The following is an 18,291-nucleotide window of genomic DNA, read 5'->3' as shown; positions in this document are numbered from 1 at the left end:
TCTCTAGGTCATTTATAAATACACCCTGTTAGAATACCAAAGATATACTTTGATGTCCCCATGCATACTTCCTACCCACCCCCATCCTCCCACCCTGTCAGACTGTCATAGCAATGCTTGAATGTTTTTCACTTATATACACTGTCAGCTAGCACATTTGCTTATTTCCGATCTGACGAAGAAGGGCAACCTTCGAAAGCTAATCAAGAAATGTATTAAGTTATGTCCAATAAAAAAGGTATCATCTTATTTTCTTTTCCATGTTTTATTTTGTTTGATTTCTATTGATAAATACATTAAAAAGCAACGGACCCAGCACAGACCCCTGCGGGACCCCACTAACTACCCTCCTCCACTGAGAATACTGGCCACGCAATCCTACTCTCTGCTTCCTATCTTTCAACCAGTTCTTAATCCATAATAATACCCTACCTCCGATTCCATGACTCTGCAATTTCTTCAGGAGTCTTTCGTGCGGCACTTTGTCAAACGCCTTCTGAAAATCCAGATATACAATATCAACCGGCTCCCCATTGTCCACATGTTTGCTTACCCCCTCAAAAAATGCATTAGATTGGTGAGGCAAGACTTCCCTTCACTAAATTCGTGCTGACTTTGTCTCATCAGTCCATGTTTTTGTATATGCTCTGCAATTTTATTCTTAATAATAGCCTCCACCATCTTGCCCGGCACCGACGTCAGACTCACCGGTCTATAATTTCCCGGATCTCCTCTGGAACCCTTCTTAAAAATCGGAGTAACATTGGCTACCCTCCAGTCTTCCGGTACTACACTCGATTTTAGGGACAGATTGCATATTTCTAACAGTAGCTCCGCAAGTTCATTTTTTAGTTCTATTAATACTCTGGGATGAATACCATCAGGTCCCGGTGATTTACTACTCTTCAGCTTGCTGAACTGACCCATTACATCCTCCAAGGTTACAGAGAATTCGTTTAGTTTCTCCGACTCCCCCGCTTCAAATATTCTTTCCGGCACCGGTGTCCCCCCCAAATCCTCCTCGGTGAAGACCGAAGCAAAGAATTCATTTAATTTCTCCGCTACGGCTTTGTCCTCCCTGATCGCCCCTTTAACACCATTTTCGTCCAGCGGCCCAACCGACTCTTTGGCCGGTTTCCTGCTTTTAATGTATCTAAAAAATTTTTTACTATGTATTTTTGCTTCCAACGCTAATTTCTTCTCAAAGTCCTTTTTTGCCCTCCTTATCTCCGCTTTGCATTTGGCTTGGCATTCCTTATGATCTATCCTGTTACTTTCAGTTGGTTCTCTTCTCCACTTTCTGAAGGATTGTTTTTTGGCTCTAATGACTTCCTTTATCTTACTGTTTAGCCACGCCGGCTGACGTTTAGTCTTTTTTCCCTTTTTTCTAATACGTGGAATATATTTGTCCTGAACCTCCAGGATGGTGTTGTTAAACAGCATCCACGCCTGACGCAAGTTTTTTACTCTGCGAGCTGCTCCTTTCAGTCTTTTTTTCACCATTTTTCTCATTTTGTCGTAATCACCTTTTCTATAGTTAAACGCTAGCGTACTTGATTTCCTAGTTTCACTTCCTTCAATGCCAATATCAAAACCGATCATATTATGATCACTGTTATCAAGCGGCCCTCGTACCGTTACCCCCTGCACTAGATCATGAGCACCACTAAGGACTAAGTCTAGTATTTTTCCTTCTCTTGTCGGCTCCTGAACTAGCTGTTCCATGAAGCTGTCCTTGATTTCATCAAGAAATCTTATGTCCCTTGCGTGTACAGATGTTACATTAACCCAGTCTATATGCGGGTAATTGAAATCCCCCATTATTATTGTGTTGCCCAGTTTGTTTGCGTCCCTGATTTCCTTTAACATTTCCGCATCCGTCTGTTCGTCCTGGCCAGGCGGACGGTAGTACACTCCTATCACTATCCTTTTCCCCTTTGCACATGGAATTTCAATCCACAGTGATTCCAAGGAGTGTTTTGTTTCCTGCAGAATTTTCAATCTATTTGATTCAAGGCTCTCGTTAATATACAATGCTACCCCTCCACCAATCCGATTCACCCTATCACTACGATATAATTTGTACCCCGGTATGACAGTGTCCCACTGGTTATCCTCCTTCCACCAGGTCTCAGAGATGCCTATTATATCTAATTTTTCATTTAGTGCAATATATTCTAACTCCCCCATCTTATTTCTTAGGCTCCTGGCATTCGCATATAGACATTTCAAACTATGTTTGTTGTTCCTAAGTACATCATGCTTAGTACTTGACAATATTAATTGGCAATCTTTTGTCTGATTTTTATTGTTATTTAAGGATACCTGATCTACTACAATCTCTTTTGCAACCTCACTATCAGGATACTCTATCTTCCCTGTTATGGTGATATCTTTGAAAGATACCTTATCCCGAACCATGCTCTTTTGAGCGACTGTCGGCCTTCCCCCCATTTCTAGTTTAAAAGCTGCTCTATCTCCTTCTTAAACGCCGATGCCAGCAGCCTGGTCCCACTCTGGTTAAGATGGAGCCCATCCTTTCGGAATAGGCTCCCCCTTCCCCAGAATGTTGCCCAGTTCCTAACAAATCTAAAGCCCTCCTCCCTGCACCATCGTCTCATCCACGCATTGAGACTCTGGAGCTCTGCCTGTCTCTTGGGCCCTGCGCGTGGCACAGGTAGCATTTCAGAAAATGCTACCCTGGAGGATCTGGATTTCAGCTTTCTACCTAAGAGCCTAAATTTTGCTTCCAGAACCTCTCTCCCACATTTTCCTATGTCATTAGTACCCACATGTACCAAGACAGCCGTCTCCTCCCCAGCACTATATAAAATCCTATCTAGGTGACGCGTGAGGTCCGCCACCTTCGCACCAGGCAGGCAAGTCACCAGGCGATCCTCACGTCCACCAGCCACCCAGCTATCTATATGCCTAATGATCGAATCACCAAGTACAACAGCTGTCCTAACCTTTCCCTCCCAGGCAATATTTGGAGATATATCCTCGGTGCGAAAGGATAGTACAGTCCTGTTAATACAGTCACGTCATGGTTCTTGATGTTTTCGCTTTCTGCGGGACCCTCTTCCACTTCTGTAAGCGTGCCTTGGTTGTGGGAGCCATCCCCGTAGGCACCGTTTCCACCGCAGTCAGGCCCGCCTCGTATAGGCTGCTCCACGCATCTGCCACCTTCCGATTTCTACAATGCTTGCCCTTAATTTCAAAACAGATAGCAAATGGAAAGGCCCATCTATAAGCAATTTTTTCCTTGTTCAGGATCTCAATCACTGGCTTCATAGCACGCCGCTGTGTCAACATGAACAGTGAGAGATCCTGAAACACCGAGGCCTGTGCATCATTAAAGACCAGTGCGGGAAGCCGCCTTGCTTTCTGCCATATCATTTCCTTGTATGCATAAGAGGAGAAGCGAACAAGAATGTCCCTTGGCTTGTTGTCCGCTCGGGTGCCCTGCACTCTGTATGCTCGATCCATGGTCGCCTCAGCCGGATCCCAGGTCTCTCCCATTATCTTTTCACATAGGGCTCGCACCATGGTCTGGACATTTTCCACACTGCCATCCTCTGGGACCCCACGAAACCTCAAATTGTGCCTCCTTCCCCTGTTTTCCAGGTCGTCCAGCTTGTATTTAAAGTCCTCAGCTTGTTCCTGCAGCTGAGTAATCTGCATTCCCAGTGCGCCATGTTGTTCCTCTTGCTCATCCACGCGTTCTTCTAGGGTTTCAACTCGCCCTCCTAGCTCTTTAAGGTCCAGGCTTATGGCGTCCACATGCTCCAAAATTTCCACTTTGGAAGCTTTTATTTCCTCGCGGAGTGCGTCCAAACAGCGAGCAAGTTCTTTCGACGGGCTGTTCTTCGACGCGGGACGGCGCAGCGCCACGTGGGAAGCAGCTGAATCAGAGTCTGACATCGTCGGGGAAACCGGGCGCGAAAGACTCCTCGCCATCCGTCTCTGCGCTTTACTCTCGTTCCCCCGCGGCTGCGATGAAGGGAGTTTGCTCATTTTGATCAGTGGGGTTCACTGTGCGGTTCCACTATATCGCTGACAAAATCAAGCTATTGTGAGCGCGATTAGTTCTGTTATAATGTAGGGAAGTGTCGGAGCTACTCGTCTAGGCAGCCATTTGTCTCTGTGATGTCACTTCCACCCCATCTTATTTTTTAAATATTTTCTAGCATTTGTATATAGACAAATTGTGTGTGCTCCCTGCATCTACAAGTTGCTTGTGACGGGGATAATGTGCATCCTTTACTCTGCTCTCCCCTTAAAACACTCCTGCTTGAAACCTCTGGGATTCCCTAAAAGTTTTTTCAATAGTATCCAAACCGTGGGTGACTGTTGGCTTCTCATCCCACCCATTTTACTTAAAAGTTGCTATCTCCTTTTAAAATGTTAATGCCAGCAGCATACTTGATGGGCCATATGGTCTTTATCAGCTATCGTTTTAAAGTCCTGCGTTTTCTCTTCCATATTTTGAAAGATGTTCTTTTGGCTAAAATAGCCTTTCACCATACTGTCATTTGACCTTCCTGCCACCTTTTTAATATGTGGGCTTCCAAGATATTTTAAAACCACGTCCATTCCCGATTTTAAACTACTCCTTTATTAAACTTAGTTTTCCTCATTTTATCATTGGCCTCTTAAAGTTAAATGCTATTCCTCTCAAATGCTATACCAATCTGTCCTAATTTATTTATTTTTTTGTTACATTTGTACCCCGCGCTTTCCCACTCATGGCAGGCTCAATGCGGCTTACATGGGGCAATGGAGGGTTAAGTGACTTGCTCAGAGTCAGAAGGAGCTGCCTGTGCCTGAAGTGGGAATCAAACTCAGTTCCTCAGGACCAAAGTCCACCACCCTAACCACTAGGCCACTCCTCCACTCCACTAATAGATGCTCACTTAAGACTCTTACCTTACAAAAGAAAATCATGCTTCCTACGTTTAGTCCAAAGCCTCAAAGAATCCACGAGTAAGCCTTCCATATTCTGGCCTGTAAATGAGTTTTTCTTTCCACCTCAACAGAACTAAAATCAACAAAGTCCATGAAGCTCTCCTTTTACCCCAAACAGAACTGGCATTCTAATCACAAAACAAACTCTTGCAACCTTACGTTCCTACTTATCTTCAATCTGTGAATTTGCTGCTTCAACATGATCATGTTTTGAAAATCTGCTACAGGAAGCTGAGAATTCTTCTTGCAGTGTACATTCATAGACAAAAGGACTTGATACGGTGCATCCTTTGAGCATTTAGAAGAGAAAGCATTCACATATTTACTCCTTGAGGATTATTTAACCCACCTCCACCAAACAGATACTTGTGGTTGGAAGTACTCAGATTGTTGCAACTCCTGACATGGGTAGTTGTGTCGAAACAGCGCGTGTCGAATCCTTCTGAGCTACTACTGTTGTGGGGATTTGTTTTTATACGGACATGATGGTCTAGGTTTCATTATAATAAACTTTGTGTTTGTCAATTTTTGACTCCTAGGTTCCTTTTATTATTATTATTTTTTTTATTGGCCTTCCTCTACTTTTTGCTTGGAAAACAGATTGCAACAAAAGGAAGAAATAGTGTTGGGGTTACACTACCTAGCCAGAATGACAATGAAATGTTTTTAACAGAAATTAGGGAAGCTAATAAATTTGTCAACATTGCAACAAGTAATCTCAATACCCAAATATTGACTGCACAAAGTAGTATCACATCAGGAAATACAAGGGATAAAGTTCCTACACGAAATAAGTGACCACTTCATGGAGTAGCTGGTTCCAAAGCTGACAAGAAGGGAGAGCAATTTTAAATATAGTCTTTAATATAATACAGGACTTTGTGCAAGGTGTTAACAGTGTTGGGGCCATATGGATGTCAATAGTAATCGTAAGTGTTAACTATAATAAAGACAATAAGAAAATAACTGCATTGGAAGCTAATGCCTTGCAGGAGGTCCTTCCTCCAGTGAAGGAGTGTAACTATCTCTGTGTGGGATCCATTTTTGTTATCATTCTTTCTCCATGTTCATTAGATGCGATGCAGAGTTTGCTGTTGGATGTAGGGCTTCGTTAAGAACCTGAAAACAAACACATGCTTAAATTAAAATGTAATTATTTCATTTTACAGAAAACAGCATAGGAGGAGGTACTTCCTTAATGTTTAAGCAGTTTTTGACAAGTGTGAAATTTTTATAAATGCTTACATTAAATTAGTACTTTTATTTGGCAAAGTATTTGTCACAGTTGCGCACAAAAAAAATACAGATTTTGAAAACCATATCTGGTTAATCTATACCCCTCTGCTTCAGGTAAGTGCAAAAGTGTTTGATAAGTTTCTTGTATCTGTGAGAGAATCTGAAGCAGGGTTTTTCTCCCCCCCTCCCCTCCCCCTCTTATCAGTGTGTTGGGATGGGTCTAGTTTCTTGATCGTGTAGGTTGGGGTGTGGATACCTTTACCATATGTTAAATGGATGCAGCAATTTACAAGACTACTGAGGTTTGGTTTGGAAAGAGGTTCAAGGTGTCTTCAGCATCCAGGTTGAATTTACTTTATTTAGATTGTAAGCTCTTTGAGCAGGGACTGTCTTTCTTCTATGTTTGTGCAGCGCTGCGTACGCCTTGTAGCGCTATAGAAATGCTAAGTAGTAGTAGTAGTTATAAAATTATTTTAAGGTCAGCATCTCTGCCCCATTTGCTACAAAAGAACAAGCTAAGCTGTTTGATGCGTTTATGGGTTTAGCCATACAGTACGTCTTGTCTGAGTGGAAAGACAGTTCTGCATTATCTTTAAATGCTTGGTGGTCTGGAGTTTGTCTTGTGCGGAAGGAAATATGAAGAAGTTGCTGCTGTCAAACAATGTTGTGTTCCCAAATTCCAGACAGTGTGGGCACCATGAGGTGTTTTCTGTTCACTGGATTCTGTATAATCTTTACTTATGGACTCTCAGTTATGCTCTGTGGGTTCTGTATTGTGGTGTGGGAGGGGGTGACTTTGTTCAAAATTTAATAAATCAATAGAAACAGGGATGTTAGAGCATCCTGATGGGCTACTTTTGCTTTTATTGCAACCTAGGTGCCTTTTAACTAGAGCAATCAGTTAAGATGCCAAATATTACCTCTTACTGGTAGGCATAAGTACATAAGTAGTGCCATACTGGGAAAGACCAAAGGTCCATCTAGCCCAGCATCCTGTCACCGACAGTGGCCAATCCAGGTCAAGGGCACCTGGCACACTCCCCAAACGTAAAAACATTCCAGACAAGTTATACCTAAAAATGCGGAATTTTTCCAAGTCCATTTAATAGCGGTCTATGGACTTGTCCTTTAGGAATCTATCTAACCCCTTTTTAAACTCCGTCAAGCTAACCGAAACTCCGTCAAGGTTATAAAAAAAACAAAAAACCATCATATTCTTATCTGCAAATGTCACAAGGTCACTATCTATATATCTATCAAATCCAGAAGGCTGTAGGGAAAGGACTCCAGTCCAGAGTTATGTAAAATAACCAAACTTTACTGAATATTCTACAACAGGCATTCCAGGTTGGTCATCAACCTATCTTATACCTTCCCTGTCGATTCTGGTGACCCTTGGGGTTCTATCCTTACATAAGTATTGCCACACCGGGACAGACCACGTCTACCCGTTCCACTCCACTCATAATTTTATAGACCTCTATCATATCTCCCCTCAGCTGTCTTTTCTCCAAGCTGAAGAGCCCTAGCTGTTTTAGCCTTTTGTCATAGGGAAGTTGTCCCATTCCCTTTGTCATTTTCGTTGCCCTTCTCTTTATCTTTTCTAATTCCATTATATCTTTTTTGAGATGCCTTGACCAGAATTGCACACAATATTCAAGGTATGGTCGCACCATGGAGCAATACAAAGGCATTATAACATCCTCATTTCTGTTTTCCATTTCTTTCCTAATATCTAACATTCTATTTGCTTGCTTAGCAATTCACTTCCCAAATCCATGCTCTTCAAGGTGCAGTGTAGATCCTTGTGGTTTTATTTAGACAGCTAGCTTACTTCTACATCACAGCTCAATGATGATGATAAAGCCTCCTTCTTTTGACTTTATCGCGTACGTGCTGTTCGCTCCATCATTGCGCTCTCATCTGTTTGGGTCCTTCTCCTCTTATTCGTAATTATTCACCTGGATTATTGCAACTCTTTGTATGCTGGTTTACCACTTCAATCTTTAAAGCATCTTCAATTAGTGCAATCCAGAGCTGTCTGCCACTTTCATCATGCAAAACATTTTGACCATATCACTCCCCTGCTCTACCCAAGAGCAATAGCTATCTCTTTCAGAACTATTCAGACTTAAACTCCTAATCTTAGTGTTCAGATTCCACCTTCTGACTGCCCCAGATTATCTTTCCTGCTTCCTCATGTCCTACACACCTGCTCGCTCACTCTGTTCCACAAATGCTGGTCTGCTTCAACTTCCCCCGCCCTCTGTTATCAGTCTTGAATGCCATACCCACTCACCTTCGCTTATAATCCTCCTACACCAAATTCAAGTCCCCTCTGAAAACTCACCTCTTCTCTCTAACCTACCCTGCTCACTCTGCTTCACTTTGCCTTTCTCCAGCAACATATCATTGTTTTATTGTTAACCACTCTGAAGCCATATTTTGGCATAAAGCAGTATATCAAGTTTTGTAAAATAAAATATAAATAAATACCTATCCCTTCCTGGTGTATCAACCTAAGGCTGTGACTGCAGTACTTGTGGAACAAGCAGATCTTCCTTTGGATCACACCTCCCTGTCTGTCCACACTCCTCTCTTCCAAAAGAATACCTCTCTGAGCTACCATCTTTGGCTCTGGGCAGATCTTTCCTGCTCCCAGGCTGGTATCCCTTGCATCCCCTTCACACAGTTAATGCTTTACTGGCAGAAACCTTCCTCTTTGGTCAGCCTTAGTTTCTTGAACACCTCCAGGACAACCCCGGGCAGGAGTAATTCCTCCCCTATCATTCAACAACCATAAACATTTTCCTCTGCATCTTACCAAGGAACACAGTCCTTTGGGCTGGATCCTTTAGCACCCACAACTTCAGAACCCTCCCGTCGGTAACTCTGTAGAGTTTTCTGTCATGATTACTGAGAGAGAGATGAGAATAAAGTTCTGTCTATTGAGTAGTGCTGGAACCTTTCAGTTGCTGTACCAGAGTAAAGGAGTTCTGACTTTTTTTCATCCCACAAGGAGTGCTTAATACAGGGGGATCAGGGTTTTGGCTCTGAGTTCCTGGCTAATTCTGTCCTGTTTGTGTCCTTATGTTATCTAACTTTTAACCTTAAAAAAAAAAAAGTCTGGCCCTAAAGAAGCAACCGCAGCTGCTGAACTGTTTTGGGGACAAAGATACAGGGACCCTGTGTATTACAGCGGTGCTACACCATCCAGCCTGAGGAGGAGACAGTAGGTACTAAGGTAGTTGTAAGACGCTCAACCACAGTGAAGTCTCAAGACCAGATATCTCCCTGGAGAGAGGCAACTTTACTCTGATTTATAAGTAAATGTAGAAGATTAGAGAGAATATAAAAGAGACTATAACTGTATCTAACTTGCATATATCTGCCTAACTAATTCAAATGGTGTAAATAGTTGATCAAAAGCATTGTCCTAGTTATCTAAACTTGTTTGACTAAACCTTTTATGGTCTACAACCGAGATCCATGTGTGGATTACTTTGAGAAGTAACATAGTAGATGACGGCAGAAAAAGACCTGCACGGTCCATCCAGTCTGCCCAAGAAGATAAATTCATATGTGCTACTTTTTTATTTGTACTGTCCTCTTCAGGGCACAGACCGTATAAGTCTGCCCAGCACTATCCCTGCCTCCCACCACCGGCTCTGGCACAGACCGTATAAGTCTACCTAGCACTAGTCCCGCCTCCCAACCACCAGCCCCAGCACATACCGTATAAGTCTGCCCAGCACTATCCCTGCCTCCCACCACCGGCTCTGGCACAGACCGTATAAGTCTACCTAGCACTAGTCCCGCCTCCCAACCACCAGCCCCAGCACAGACCGTATAAGTCTGCCCAGTACTATCCCTGCCTCCCACCACCGGCTCTGGCACAGACCGTATAAGTCTGCCCAGCACTATCCCCGCCGCCCAACCACCAGCCCCGGCACAGACCGTATAAGTCTGCCCAGCACTAGTCCCGCCTCCCAACCACCAGCCCCAGCACAGACCGTATAAGTCTGCCCAGCACTATCCCTGCCTCCCACCACCGGCTCTGGCACAGACCGTATAAGTCTGCCCAGCACTATCCCCGCCGCCCAACCACCAGCCCCGGCACAGACCGTATAAGTCTGCCCAGCACTAGTCCCGCCTCCGAACCACCAGCCCCAGCACAGACCATATAAGTCTGCCCAGCACTAGCCCCGCCTCCCAACTACCAGCTCTGCTGTATTCTGTGTGTGTGTGTGTGTGTGTAGCAAAGAACGAACTGGCTTCTTAAATTGTGTTACTCCTGGCCCTGACCTTTTAATAACTAGTCCATATACCCGTTAAATAACCCATTGTGATGCTCCTCAAACAACCTGTGTTTCATTTTCAATTTTTAGATCTGTTTATATGCATTTCTGCTGCAACACAGCATAACCAAAGCTTGTACTGGACACTAAATAATCTTTCCTCTCCTTGATTCCCATTGTAACTGAAACATATGTTCCTTACTCAGGGCTTTTTTTTTTTTTTTTTTGAGGGGGTACTGATCACCGGCACCTTTTCCATTGCCTACTAAAATTGACCCATGGTCTCCAAGTTTTAATGAAAGAGCTCAGGCTCTACACACCAATTCTGCCTTATCATAGATTCTGTGACTGGTTGCAGGGGTCCTGGCTATTGTGGGGTGGATCTCTCGGTGATCACCCCACCCCTGAAAGGTGGCCTGTCATTTGAGTACCGGCACCTTCTTTGCTAGAAAAAACGCACTGTCCTTACTTAACCATAATACCACCTGTATTTTTTCTTTACCGGACTTGGCGAATGCCACTACGGTACTATGTAAGTCACATTGAGCCTGCAAATAAGTGGGAAAATGTCGGATACAAATGTAACAAATAAATATCAAGTATAACAGTATAATATATAGAAAGAAGAGATTCTTAGAAGATTGTGGATCTTGACACATGTAGGGATATAAGCTCTTGCCACAAAACTAGAATATTACAGTGCTTGATACCAGATCTGTGGTACAGCTTATACAGATCACAGAATATACAATGCTCTGCGGCATTTAAAACTTGTCCAGTCATGCCTTTCTGAAGAAAGGAACTTGTGACCCTGTTACAATTGTCTGAGCTGGCTGATCCAAGCAAGAAGTAATGTGGGTAATGTGATAAGGACCCTTGGTCATATCAACCCCAGCCTGGAAGTTGGGGGGAAAACTTCCAGAATGACATTGAGACATTTGTTGGTCAAGCCATAACATAAGGGCACAGGCCATTCACCTATCACAATGTTATCAAATCATCAGAGAGATTGCTGATATCAAAATGATATAAAAGGGCACCTACTGTGACAAGAGGGAACCCTACCCATCATTGATTTCTTCAATTTCACTTCAGACTTTATCAGATTATCATCTAAGCACTTCAGAGTGATCAAATGCAAGCGCTGCCTGAGACAAGGCAAACACTTGGTTTTCCTGCTGTCCTCAAGAAGAAATTCTTACATCAACTACTCAGGTTATACAAGTCAAGATCTGTAATCGCTATCCTAGTGGGAGACACAGGTAGCATTTTTGTCCTTAGGGAGTATGTGTTTATTCCAATTGATACCTGATCAGTGTTCATTTTAGCATTAAAAAAAAAAAATAAACTTTTATTCTGATCTTTTATTAACACTAACAAAATCATTTATGTGGTTTTTTTTGTAGTTTATATATATTAACTACAAAAAGAGAGAGAGATATTAGCATTAAAAGCTTTGCTCTAGTCTCCCCCTCCCCCCCAGCATCAGCAACATGACCGTGTTGTTTTTTTTTTTTTTTTTGGGGGGGGGGGGGGGGGTGTAGCATGCACAGAGCAACCATACTTAGCAATTGACTGTTCTGCGCATGCTCAACTCGCTGACTAGGTTCTCCCCCTATCGCATGCAAAAGCAGCGACCAGCTCATTTGCATGCGATTTGCTTTGTGACTCCCTCTGTATTTCCAAATTGGTAGTATTTACCGAAGTGGAAATACAGAGTGATTCTTTACTGGGCCCTTTGTGCATCTGGGTCTGTTTCCTTACAATGGATTTCTTCTCCCACTATTGTTAGGTAGAAGATAACACTTGTTCTGAAAACTGCAAAATCTTTCCAAGTCAAAATTTCCCACACCTAGTTCTGGTATAGGCATTAGAGAACCTGTATATCCTTTACACTAAGTTGGGATAAAATGCACTCAATTGTGTACTTTTCCAATGCCCACCCCAACTAACTTGGTTGGGATTTGCAGATAGATACTGATGATCATTTCTTCCCTAGGCCATTTACAGCCCTGACCCTGCTCCACTTCTAAATGCGCTTTTACCTTGCAGGTTTCTTTTTTCCTACTCTCTCCCTCTAGCCTGCTGTCACTCACTTCCCCTCCTGACAAGGCACTCTACTGTCCTGGTCCTGATCTGTGCTGAAGACATGGCTCAGACATGGAGAGAAGGCTGGGGGGCTGCCAGGACACCAGAAACCCTGCCAGCAACACTGTGATCGTCCAGCTCCTCCAACTTTTTTTGCAAAAACGTCATTGGCTACCAGTACAATACAGGGTGAAATTTAAAACTGATCTTCAAGGCCCTTAAAGAAAATGGCCCTGAGTACCTCAAGAATAGGATGATCCTCTACACACCTCCAAGGACACTAAGGGCCTCTCGAGAACTATCACTAACCACAACCTCTCCACAACACATTACATGATGTGATCCCCGCAAGCGAGCCTTCTCCAGAGTAGTCCCCACACTCTGGAATGTACTGCCTGAAAGGCTCCGCTTAACACAAAACTATCTCTACTTCAGGAAGCAGGTGAAAGCTTGGCTCTTCAACTAGGCCTTTATTGGAAGAAGTAACTAACTTGTTAGTCTCACTCACACACACAAGGAGTGACTTGGGCTACACATATTGCAGCAGGACATGTTATCCACTCCTACCCTAGCTGAGATAATATTTAACCATTTCTCTGACGTGCATTTTTCTTTAGTCACTTAATTTTCTTACTCTTACCTATCTATATGTTTCCATCTTTGCTTATACCCTACACTGTCAATAAAATTGCTGAGACACTGCTGAAAGCAAGCAGCCCCCCAGATCCAAAGCTTGTCTGTATGTGTGGGCTGGAGGGTACATACATTTTCCTGAAAACATTCCTCTGCCTATTCTGTACCTTTTTGAGCCATCCTGTAATCCATTTCATTGTATTCCCTGATTGTTGCTGCGGGATTAGCTCTGAGATTTTAGGTCCAGTTGGCTGTCTATAATTATAGCCATCAATAGCATCTGTGGGTAGGTATGATAGATCAATGTCCTGTAAGAACAAAGAAAGAAATATAAAATCCAAATACAAAATTACAGTTGATAAGTTTTTAATGGAATTTATAATCTGGTACACAAGTTTTCTCTGCCCAAGTGGGTTTACTGTCTCCAGGAGCAGATCTGATATCAGCAGCTGGCTCTGCTAGTGGATGGACAGGTCTTAAAAGAGGGATAAACAGAGAATTCCTTTGACTGCTAGCTGTGCTCTACACTGTCTGTCTTTTATAGGGTTACAAAGAGCACCTGCAGAATAAAGCAGAACAAGTTCCAGCAGCCACACAAGCTCAAAGAACTGACAATGTGTATTTTTGCCTGCAGGAAGTGGAGGCACTTTTTAAATAGCTCATTTAACTAAGCAAATGACTTTTGGATGTTGTGTTCATTTGTGTGTGTGTGTGTGTGATGTATCCCCTCCCACACACACACCAAATTTTAATATTTAAAAGCTTGGGGGTTGGGAAGATTAAGAAGGTTTAAGTGGTGGGGGTATAAGGCTGAAGATTTGCCTGAGGCACCCAATACCCTTACCCCCCCAGCCTTGTTGAGTGGATTTGCATTGGGGAGGGGGGGGGAGTTGACTGATGACACAGTGGGTTTCTGAGCCTGAAAACTGTATTATTTCATTGTGTTTTTCTCCTAATTGGCCAGCAGATGGCGCTTGTTTCGTGTTTTTAAGCTGTTGTAGAAAAAGGCTTTCTGTTCTCCAGTTTAAGCTTATGGAAAGGAAATCTGCAGTACCATTGGACAGCTACGTTCAAAATTGATGCCCCGGGTTCTGATTGGCCCTGGATTTCAAATCTAGCCTGAAGGTACTGGATTTTCCCCAGTCTCAGCCAGGGAGCGGAGAGAGAGAGATCTGTTTGCTGAGGCCCTGTGAGCAGCTACATTTCCTGAACTCCCCAGGTACTACCCAGGTAGTAAACATGGACACCTGAATGTGGAGTCCCACAGGGATCCCCCCTCTCACCGACCTTATTCAACTTAATGATGATACCCTTAGCCAAATTACTATCAAACCAAAACCTCAACCCATACATATACACAGATGTAACGATCTACATCTCATTTAAACAAGATTTAAAGGAAATTTCCAACGACATCAACCAAAGTTTACATATCATGCATTCATGGGCGGACGCATTTCGGCTGGAACTCAATGCAGAAAAAACCCAATGCTTTATACTCACCTCTCAACATAACACAAACAAATTCACCACCATTAACACACCTACACTGAATCTTCCAATCTTGGACACTCTAAAAATTCTTGGAGTCACCATTGATTGACACCTAACACTTGAGAATCACGCGAAAAACACAACCAAGAAGATGTTCAACTCAATGTGGAAACTAAAAAGAGTAAGACCTTTCTTCCCAAGTCCCACCTAACTGAGTTACACCAGGTCTCATAAGTAAAAGTCTCTGTCTACACTTTTGCGTTTCTTTAGTAACGTCAGGGAAGAGTTGAACCTTTTTTTTTTTCCCTATTTTGGAAGAAAAGTTTCATCAACCAGTTTTTGTCTGGTGACAAGGCCACTGTAGCTATTAATGTTGAAGAATTTACAAATTCATTATCTGAGGCCTCTAATACCATCAAGACATCTAAAACTGGTTTTTCCTGAGATATTTGTTTTTTTAAAGGTAGATAATATATCTGTGTAAATGGTGGAATCATCTCTTCTGACACAACTAATATCTCTTTAATATATTTCTGGAGCGTTTCTCTTGGTAAAATCCCAAATTTCTGCCTTCCCTTTCTTGTCACTCTGTTCTGTCTTAAGTTTTTCTGTTCCCCTTTCTTACCCACTCACTTCTTCTTTCTGTCTGCTCTCACCTTTCCCATCCCTTTTTTTTATTCCCCCCTCCATTGTATCTCCTTTCTGCTCATACTCTAATAGAAGAGTCATAGCCCTTAGACTCATCCACAGCTCCCAAGCTTACCCTCTGTCTCATATCAGGTTCACACTTTCATATACATCCCTTCGTTCTCATCATTTCTAGGCTAATTCCTTCTCATCTTTTTCAGGCTCAACTCCCTGAAGTCATCTCCTTCATAACCACCACCAAAAGCCCATTTCCCTTTCTCACCCACCTAAGGCTCATTAGCTTCTCTAGCACCATTAGAAGCTGGAAACTACAAACTGGTAAGCTCCACTTCGGTTATTAGAAAAGTAATGGAAACAATTCTGAAGGAAAGGATAGCAAGTTTCCTGGAATACAATAGATTACAAGACCTGAGATTTAAAACAAATCGGAGAAAATGTTTCTTCACCCAACGCGTAATTAAACTCTGGAATTCATTGCCGGAGAACGTGGTGAAGGCGATTAGCTTGTCAGAGTTTAAAAGGGGGTTAGACGGTTTCCTAAAGGACAAGTCCATAAACCGCTACTAAATGGACTTGGGGAAAAACACCACAATTCTGGGAATAACATGTATAGAATGTTTGTACGTTTGGGAAGCTCGCCAGGTGCCCTTGGCCTGGATTGGCTGCTGTCATGGACAGGATGCTGGGCTCGATGGACCCTTGGTCTTTTCCTAGTGTGGCATTACTTATGTACTTATGAGACAACATAGTTTTACCAATGGTAAATCATGCCAAACGAATCTGAATTCTTTGAATCACCAGAGAATTGAATTAAGGATGTGCACTAGATGTAATCTACTTAGCTTTCAGCAAAACTTTTTATATGGTTCCTCATAGAAGGCTCCTGAATAAACTACTTGACAGGCTGAAGTTAGGACCCAAAGTGGTGAAATAGATTAGGAATGGGTTGACAGACACCAGAGGGTGGTGGTTAATGGAATTCACTTGGAGGAAGGAAAGGTGAGTAGTGGAGTGCCTCAAGGATCGGTTCTGAGGCCGATTCTGTTCAATATATTTGTGAGTGACATTGCTGAAGGGTTAAAAGGTATGGTTTGCCTTTTTGCGGATGATACCAAGATTTGTGATAAAGTGGACACCCCGGAGGGAGTGGAAAACATACAAAAAGGATTAGCAAAAGTTAGACTAGTCTAATGTTTTGCATTCTTGGATGAAGTTAGTAATGGATGTCTGTGATATCGTGAGGTTGGTTCTTGTTTTTTTTGTTCGAAATACTGTGCAAGCTCGTTTGCACTAGGTGGTGTTTCAGTTACTGCCAGTACGTCCTGGGTATTCAGTAGATTGTTCATGATTTCGAATATTTTTTTCATATTAATCTGTTCTGAGTTTGAATATGTGTTGTAGTGTTCTGCATAGCTTTCTTTATACTGTGTTTGTAGGTTCTAGCTCTCCTCCATATGTCTTTGTTTTGTTCTGTTTTTGGCCCATGTTCTTTCAAGTTTCTTGCATAGTTTTTTCATGGTTAGTAGTTCATCATTGAACCAGGGTCTTGGTTGGTTTTTAGTTCTTGTTTTCAGTGGTTCTATTTTGTTCAGTATATTTTCACTTGTTTCATCCCAGTGTTTCATGAAGTGGATGTTGTTTGTTGCTAGGTTGTCGTGTTCATTCCTTGTTTCCCAAAAGGTGTGGTTATTCACCTTCCCTCTGGTTGTATATTTGTGTGGTGGTGTTGGTGTTCTGTTGCTTCCATTCCCTTTCCATTCTACTGTGAAGTTCAGCTTGTTGTGGTCTGGCCATACCACTTCTTCCTACTTGTGCTGTTCTATTGTGTGATTGTTGTTTGCTAAGAACCTGTGTGCTGGTATGTCTAAGAGGTGGCCATTTGTGTGGGATGAGGTCCCTTGTGCTGTTGTGAACTTCCATTGGCCTAGGAAGCTCATTAGTGCTCTTGTGTTAGTGTCGTTCTGTTCATATAGGTGCAGGCTGATGTCTCCTATTAATATTACATTTTGTTGGTGTGTTCAGGTATTTGATACAAAGTCCTAGAAATCTTCTTGGGCGTTGGTCCAGCTGCCTGGGGGGTCGGTAGAACAGTATGATATTTAATTGACCTGCTAGTGTTGTGTTAGTGATTTTGCAGGCCAGTATTTCTATTGTTGAGGTTTGATGGGGAGAAATGAAAAAATAGACTTTTACTTCAGCAGATTTAGCCCATACGCAGCAGAGCTTTAGAAGTGTTAACTCCCATTCTTTTTATTTATTTGTTCTCTCTCTCTCTCTTTCACACAGACTCTTGAATAAAAGATTCAATTACTCTCTCTTCTTTAACTTCCAAACAAAAATGATGTTTACTTACAGTTTCTTCAGATAACTATTTACATCATACTTGCAGTAGACATGGTAAAACTACTGAATACAAAATTCTGTCAGTTGGTTATCATACAGCTTGAAGAGAGATTGCTAACACCATCTTATGCTGACACAGACTGACTCACTCTCAGAGCAACTAGAGCCCGGATGGCGAACCTATGACACGCGTAGCCATTTTGGATGACACGCAGGTTGAAAGCCGGCAGCAGATAGAACCCAGCCTACCTGCTCTTACTGCCAGGGCCGGTCTGAGGCAGGGGCAACAGGGGCGTTGGTGGTCTTATCGCAGCTTCAGAGCCCCCCTGCTCCGCCCCACCTCGCAGCCTTGGTAACCAGCAGTCCTCTTCGTCAGAATCATCCAATTAGGAGTGCCCTTTTAGGCGCCAGACAGGCTCCCTACAACCAATCACAGCTCACTGCAGTTGTAGCTCAGCCAGGTGAAAAAACTGCCTGAGGCTCGAGGCAATTGTGATTAAATGTCGAACCTGAGTGCTGAGTTGCGAGTAACCCAGGCAGCTGCTGCTCTCTTCAGACAAATAAAGTCGGGTCAGCGGCCGCT

General features: G+C 42.9%; 1 protein-coding gene across 1 annotated transcript in view; it reads right to left on the bottom strand.

The window, feature by feature from the left end:
• Positions 1-6,018: 6,018 nt before the first annotated feature.
• Positions 6,019-18,291, bottom strand: part of LOC115471750 — a 48,767-nt gene continuing 36,494 nt past the window's right edge. The window contains exons 6-7 of the mRNA XM_030205563.1: positions 13,391-13,531; positions 6,019-6,087 (exon numbers count right to left, since the gene is read on the bottom strand). Of these exons, the coding sequence (XP_030061423.1) occupies positions 6,019-6,087; positions 13,391-13,531 (210 nt within the window). The remainder of the gene's footprint in view (positions 6,088-13,390; positions 13,532-18,291) is intronic.

The sequence above is a fragment of the Microcaecilia unicolor genome, chromosome 6 (assembly GCF_901765095.1).
Source record: "Microcaecilia unicolor chromosome 6, aMicUni1.1, whole genome shotgun sequence".
Classification (NCBI taxonomy): domain Eukaryota; kingdom Metazoa; phylum Chordata; class Amphibia; order Gymnophiona; family Siphonopidae; genus Microcaecilia; species Microcaecilia unicolor.
Note: the sequence above shows the minus strand (reverse complement) of the source record. Positions and strands in the feature narration are given on the sequence as shown.